The sequence below is a fragment of the Musa acuminata genome, chromosome BXJ2-4, assembly GCF_036884655.1.
Source record: "Musa acuminata AAA Group cultivar baxijiao chromosome BXJ2-4, Cavendish_Baxijiao_AAA, whole genome shotgun sequence".
Lineage (NCBI taxonomy): Eukaryota > Viridiplantae > Streptophyta > Magnoliopsida > Zingiberales > Musaceae > Musa > Musa acuminata.
Window position 1 is genome coordinate 1590594 of NC_088341.1, and position 7587 is coordinate 1598180.

The 7587-nt window shown below is 41.4% G+C and overlaps 1 protein-coding gene across 1 annotated transcript; it reads right to left on the reverse strand.

Moving 5' to 3' along the window:
- Positions 1 to 5042: 5042 nt before the first annotated feature.
- On the reverse strand, positions 5043 to 6760 carry LOC135609404 (uncharacterized). The gene is made up of 2 exons (XM_065102626.1): positions 5347 to 6760; positions 5043 to 5246 (listed from the first exon to the last, which is right to left on the reverse strand). The coding sequence occupies exon 1, from the start codon at positions 6526 to 6528 to the stop codon at positions 5434 to 5436; it is 1095 nt and encodes a 364-aa protein (XP_064958698.1). The 5' UTR covers positions 6529 to 6760; the 3' UTR covers positions 5043 to 5246; positions 5347 to 5433.
- Positions 6761 to 7587: the final 827 nt, after the last annotated feature.

Genomic DNA, 7587 nt, shown 5'->3' on the forward strand with positions numbered 1-7587 from the left:
AAACCAATCCTGTTTGTATGAACTTAACTCACCTCTTGGTTTTCTGAGTAAAACTTATGATCTTTAATCAAGCAATCCAACATTTATGGCAGAGGGGTTTTTGCCCAGCCTTGTCCTTTGGAGACAGTGTTGAGACTGATGTGAGATGCCAAACCTTGTCTCCTCATCCATGCCCCAAGTTTGGGTTACCCATCATCAGCAGAAACACTAAGTAGCCTTGCTATCACAGGTGCATGGGGGGCCCTCAGCAAGCAACTCCGATTATGGCACCGATAGACAACATAGAATTTGTGGGAGATAACATCATTAGATACGCAGGAGGAGGGGTGTCTGAAACAAGAATCATGAGATGAGACAGGGAGACCCCTCAGCCTCAGGTGTAGCAGTATCTTGTCTTTCGTTGGTGCTACTTCCAGAGAAGAAAGACATCTAACTTTTCGTGCTTGAGGGAGATCTTCTTATTCCAAGTTGAAATTCATTTCCAAATTCAAATAATAATGATTAATGTTCTGTTTTTTTCTTTTTGTTTTCTTTAATTTGGTGGAAGGAGAAAAAGTGGGTTGTCATTTATGACTGCCTGTTTGCTAAGGATTTATCTAAAAGAAAAAGGTTTATCTCACCTGTTTTCATCACTAAGTCACCAAATATCTTCAGGTATGTAAGATGTATCAAACCAAGACAGTATTTGAACTGAAAAGGTAAAAACTATGCCCCTTCCCAGGAAAGAAAAAGGATGTCAATTCGATGAAGTGATTTCTCATCAGCTGCTAGTTAATCAGAGGTGTAGATTTCTGCCCTCCACTTCTACTCCTTTACGTCCCCTTCAGTCACCACGATTTAGTAACTTATTAACACATGGTTTTTATCTAGAATTAAAACAGCATTTTTTATTAGTGAGTGTGTGTGTTGGTAAGAACAACATTTAGTTCTATTTGCTTATTCCAAGTAGTTGTTGTCTTCACATTCTTGTGACAGATTATGAGCTTAAAGAACTTTAACAAGATCAGTAAACCTGGTTAGGTAGCTCGTTGAATTGTTGTTGCCTATCTGGTAAACACTCTTCTGCTAGGCAGTATAGTAAGTGCACCATGTCCATGAATTATGGTGAGAGACAACTTTATTGAATCCTAGTTGTTCTTGCTGAACTCCAAGGGATGGGTGTACACCAGCAATAAAGTGATGATCCCTCAAAGTCTTGGTCAATGTCGGAAGAGTTTAGTCAGATGCTCATGTGGGGGAATTTAGAGTCTGTCTGTCTTGGAGTTGGCAACTATCTTGGGTAACTGTTGCCAAAGAGAAATCAGTCAAGAGAAGGATCGACACTCTCTAAGGTCTAATATACACTTTCCACACAACGAGAGGGGAACCAAGAGTCGTCATTCTTGTGTCTTGCAGAAATGGTGGTACAGAAGGAAATATTAAAGGGCATGTGCTGAGTCTTTGCAGAAAAATGACCAGTTGTTTTAGAGTTTTCTGAGTCGAGGACTGTACCCTTCTTTGGACTGGTAAATGGCCTTGTCTTGTTCTCTTGAGTAAGAAAAAGTCCTAATTGTCATTGCATCCTGCCACCCTTCACTCACTCTTGACACTATTTGTATCTGTGCATTTGGTTACACCATGATGCTTGTTCTAGTTTAGGCACTGGTAATAATGTGGATGGTGGTGTATGGTTGAGCATATGGTTCATGTCTTTATTAAGATGCAGAAAAAACCACTAAGGTCCGTTTATGGAGATTGTTGGTATCAGACATGGGAAACCAATACAAGAACAGTTCTACAGATCTTGTTGATGAATCTCAATTGATTCTTGACTAAGCTTGCTGCTAATATATGGCTAGTCTCTTGTACTCACAAAAACCTGCATGGCCTACTACTATTGCTCTTATCAGTATGTGATGAACATGTTGTATGTAGTAAATGATGCTGGCAAGATGACAAGATCTTGTGGTCAGTTTGACTGTCATGTCTGCTTCATCCATATCTGAACTAAGGGTGAAACTTTCACAGCTTTGCAATCAAGCAGTTAGGACACAAATTAGGATGAAACACTAAATGATCAATTAGTCTATCATCAGTCAGAAAGCTAGAAAAGAGTGCCTTGCTCATCATATACAAGAAAGTCCCATTGTCTTTTTTCCCCACACAAGGCAAACAGCCCACCTTGATTTCATGCCTTCCCTAGTAGATCTATTCTTCAATAAAGATCATGCAGAATATGTAGAACCAACCTCACTTAGCTGTGTCAAATTCCACCTCCAAGGTTCTTGATATCACAAAGTGTTCCAAGGATAGTAGATGTGGACATTCCAAAAAGAAATATCATGTGGGAGATGAAATATAAAAGAGTATGTTCTTGTCAACTAGGTCTTTATTTCTCTGCATTGCGCTACCTACCATTGGAAGGGAAATTTTATAGAGGATCACAATTGATATTATTTTATAGAGAAGGAAAGCACCATCATCTTGTCTATGACGAGAATTTTATGGTGACTTGGATGAGATGTAAACAAGCTAATGTTACTGACCACCTAACAAGAATTATTGAATAGATTTGCCTCAAAGTATTTTACATGAATTATGTGATATATTTATGTCTCATTTCACCAATTAATTGTCCTTCCTACTGTACAAAACATCTATTTTTGTTTTAGGAAATACTTTTTCGGTCCTCATTCATTTGGTGAGATTGAACACATCAATAGTCTTCAGTATTAGCCTTTCGAGGTCACAAGGAAGATTACTCTTCATGTATCTATAAAATTACTCCAAAATATTCTCAGTGTGGCTTTGGCAAGTAAACCTTCCCTTGACCTAAAACCTTGAGCCAAACAGATGAAGTGCAAGACTTATTCTATGTTCCAAAAAGATGGCTCGAATCTCTCTTTAGCTTCACAGAATTTTCTCCCTGGATCTTTACTGCCTCTCCTACATACATAACTACACCAGTCAAAGGAGGACTCCCTCCATTCCTGGGTCAAGTCAACCAGAAGAGTGTTGGTGTAAGCTACAAGTCATGGCCTTCTCTGGTCCTGTCAACTTCACATGGCATCTCGCAGCATAAAATATAAGCATGTACTCTTCCCCTAGAAAATAGGCAACATGCTACCATCCCTGCTCGAAACTGATCAACCATCCTTGGTCTTAAAAGAATTACTGGTTGATGGTTGATCCAACAGTTCACAGCTTGGTAACTTCCTGCTGCTTGCAGATGACCATTTCAGTGAGGGTGTAGTTCATGATAGGATTCTCTGGTAATGGCAGTCGCATGATTTGGTTCTAGTATGGACATTAAAGTGAGACAAGATAAGAGACAGCCACTCATGTAGCTTTGTCAGTCTGGTTGCAGTCATCATGCCCGGTTGACCCCAGTTGGTGAGCTGCTTTGTTGACACCAATTCTCACCTCATTAGGTGCATGAAACAAGGGCAAACCACAGAATTACGCAAACCAAGTCGTTCAAATCCACGAAGTCTTGTTGTTAGTGATCCGTCGAGAGATTGTCACTAGAACTTGTTTCTGAAGTCTGATGGAAGATGTTGGTCTTCTTCGAGAAGGAAGAAAGAGAGGGGAGGCAGTCGGGGAAACCCCTCGATCTTTTTTTGAAGCCCGTCGTCCTTTTAAGCAGAACACCAAATGCTCCATCTCACGTGTTACTTTGGGATGGAAGAAGAAAGACATCATTTGTTGTAGATCACATTGTTGTCTACAGTTCTCTATCATTTATTCCAAAACCTGACACATCTAATCATGCCAAATTTTGTTAGATCTGTTCGCTTTCACCTGCGGGCACAAAAACCCAAGCATTCTAAAACGCGGGAGAGAGAGAGAAGATTTGTGTCAGCAACTCAGATTGTACATTGCTGTCTGACAGGAGGAGATGAATAGAGACTGGAAATATTGTTGCGAGCAAAGTAAGAAGCAAAATCTGGGCACAGCAAATTTTTGTAGATCAGTAAATGTTCTTTGGAGCCTAGAAAGCTTTTACACCACAACCTTATTATCCATGGCCTGTTGCATCTCTGATGTGGTTGGTTTTGAATGTTGCTATACCATTTTACTGCCGTTGTTCTTTTCATTTTCCTATCTTTGGGTGGTCGCTTTCAATATATTTATTGTTCTTGTCATTTTCTTTAACCTGATCCATTGCAAAACAAAGAAAGATCAGGATTTATGAATAAACCATTCAATATATTGTTCTTGTCATTTTCCTTAATGTAATAATTTATTGGATGATGTTCATATCATCAAATTTTAATAAATGAATGTTACTTAATTAATATTTTAAATGTAAAATTTATCGAATGAGATTTTGAATCCTTATCAAGTAGATATCAATGGACAATGTTTATAATTAAAATAATCTTTGAAATGTCTTCCAGTTTTATTGACAATTAAGGAAGAGTTAAAAGAATCTAGAGTGAACTAGAAAAACTACTATTTATCTCATTTCATCATCATATCATATATTGTTCAACATTCAGAAAAAGAATGGGATGTCCTATTTTGAAAATACATAAACAAAAACTAGTATTTATCGAACACCCATTCAATTGTAAGCTTTGACGAACAGAAGATTTATAATTTACGAATAGTCGTAGAGAAAAGTATCTCTCTCATTTGCGAGAGCCGCTTCTTTACATGAGAAAGGTTTAGAATGATAATATTATATGAAACAAGTCGTCATTACGATAACTTTATAAAACTGATGAAGAATTTGCAATATGAAAGCTTTTAATTCAGTAGCATATTTTAATTTATTTTTATCAAAAAATCAATAAACGATAGTAATGAAGTGTCAATATATACCGGATTTGGGAAGACTAATGCAGTCTTACCTTTATAGATAAGAAGACTATATTCACGAATCAAATTATTATCACTCACGTCATAAATAAACAATCTGATTTCTTGTATAGAAGTACTGAAAATTGATTATTCTACATAATTATAAAGGCATTCCGATTCATTGTGTCAACGTGACGAAGGAATCGGTATATGAATGAAAGGAATCTATCTATACGTAGCATGATTAAGATGGAAGATTGCTGAAAGCTTATGCTCCACTTGATTTCCATCTCCTCCCATTTGTTCGTATTATAATGTAAACATTGATAGACATCACATATTTGCGTTTCGATTGCACCATGCACATCTTTAGTCTTCTCTTAGAAGAGCTACTGTGGTTGACAATGCCTGAGGAAATGGGACGAACGACAGAAGAAACAAACTACTACTGTTTCCAAGCTCTGTCATTGTGCAAGTATAGTGATGAGCTCGAGAAATCCTCTTAACGTACCAAATAGATAGGTAATAGAGAAGACGAAGAAGATACTAATGTATACTTACCAGTGCTGCTTGCTACATGTGTCATGTGCATGAGGAGAAAGAAGGCAGCCATGAACTCCTCTCCTTCTGCGTCCAATAAAAACATCACTACATCTCTCTTCTCGATTCCGCCATGCCTTCGCTCCTCGTGGCTGCGATGCTCTCCGGCTGCCTCTCTCCGTCCAACTCCAACCGCCCCGAGAGCGGCCTCGATTGAGCTAGATCGGTGCTGGCGTCCGGCCAGCCGGACCGCATTGCTTTGGACGCGATATGACCTGGCAGGAGGCCGCTGAGCACGTTGTTGTCATACCCAGACGACGGCACGCTGTAGGGCTTTGCATCGAAGCTTGTCGGCAAGGCAGGCGTGTAATTGGCTTGGAGAAGAGAGGGTTGAAGTGGGGATTGAAAGTTGAGGGCGGGAGGAGATTGGCTGTGTCCTCCACCGAGGCCAAGATCTTGATAAGGTAGTTGGTAGTCGCTGTTGTGGTTATCAGTAGGAGTACAGGTATTGACACTATATGCAGTAGTTGTGGGGATCAAAGCTGGAGGAGAAAAAGAAAAGGAGGAGATGGAATTAGTCGTAGTAGGAAGGGACGGAGATTGGACCTTTTGGGGGAAGGGCCGGAGGAGGAAAGGGGGCGGAGGGGCGTCGGTGGGAGAACGGAAGCCCACGGAAGCAGGGTGGAAGAGATCGAAGCGGGAGCGGGCGAAGGGGGAAGAGGACGCGGCGGCGAAGGGAGGGGATGGGATGCCGGTGAATTCCTGTACCATGGCGCGGAAGTTGGACGTGTCGGTGGTGAGCACAGTCGTCGGGGCCCGGCGCGAGGCCCTAGAGCGCTTCTTCGAGCTCCGCGACCCTGCAGCTGCCGCAGCGGTGGGGACGGGCTGTTGCACTGACGACATCGACGACGACGACTGGCAGACGGCGGCAGCGGTGCAATTGGAGGAGTCAAGATGAGAGCAAAGCCAAGGCACCGCAGCGGCGGAGTCGAGGGGGAGGAGCGAGGTGGAGGAGTTGAGGTAGGAGATGGACGGGTAGTCGAAGAAGTGCTGGCCGTCGGATAGCGGTGCCGGTGGGAGGGTGGTGGCGCCAGCTACGGAGGAGGAGCTGAAGAAGGCGGAGAGGGAGTCAACATGGGAGTCAAAGTCATCATCGCCGCCGCCGCTGTTTGACTGGAGGCTACCACGGTTACCAGAGTCCATGGTATCGCTTGTAGAAGACAGAGAGAGGGTGAAGGAAACAGTACTCCAGGAGGAGGAAGAAGAAGCTGCTATTATCTCAATTCAAGAAGTGATGGCAAACACGGAGACGAAAGCTATCATTCTCCCAATAAACGTAGATCAGATCACTCTTTTCCAAGAAGGATACGCGGGAAGAGAAGATCAGAGAAGAGGAAGGATCAATCAGCACTCAGCCATGGGTTTTGAGGGAGGAGAGAATGGTAGAGGACGGACAAGGAAGGTTCTTTGTAGCTTCTGTTTTCGTGTTTTCTGGTAATTAAAAAATGGCTCCTTCATCCCACGTTTCCACTTACAAAAAGAATAAAAAAATCTTTTAATTAAGGGAAAATTCTTTCTACTTTTTGATAGATTTCGGGGTTAGAATTGTGGGGGGCAAAATCCAAGCCACTTATCATTGTCGCAATTGGTGTCCAACACATACTGATCAGAGACTGCCGTCAATTCCAATTAAGCATGAGAGAATAATTACAATTATTAGATAGCAATAACACACCCACTTGAGTTGGATTAGAACGTCTAATCGACCTAATTAGATAGATAGATAGATAGATAGATTGTGAATTATCTTGGGGGGATATACACTACTCGTCAACCGAAGTTGCACAAGTACACATCACTCCCATGACCTTACAACAGAAGAACTCTTAATTGTATCTGAGCTTGTTCTCATCACAGTTGTCCAAGTCACAACACTTCAATGGCTCCCTCATCCATCCCTTTCACCAGCAAAGCTGATCTCACAAGCAACAGGTGGGCTCAATTGGATCCAGTGCTGTAGTCACAGAACAAGTGTACTGCCTTCCATGCACTGACATGGGATAAGTTGGACAAACTGCAGCAGAGAAGGCAATACAAGTTTCTTCCTTCAGTTTAAGAGGTCCAACATCCACAGTGGAGTAGTTCATTGATGTAGCTACATAATGTTTGAAGAGGTCTTCAAGTCATTTGTATTTCTTTTTTACTTTAATTAAAGTCATTTTACTACACAGAACGATTTGACCAACGAAGATCTTTTTGACC

Bases quoted from the DNA above. Each gene is read 5' to 3' on its own strand.
- LOC135609404 (XM_065102626.1), bottom strand. From the start codon at position 6,528: ATGGACTCTGGTAACCGTGGTAGCCTCCAGTCAAACAGCGGCGGCGGC.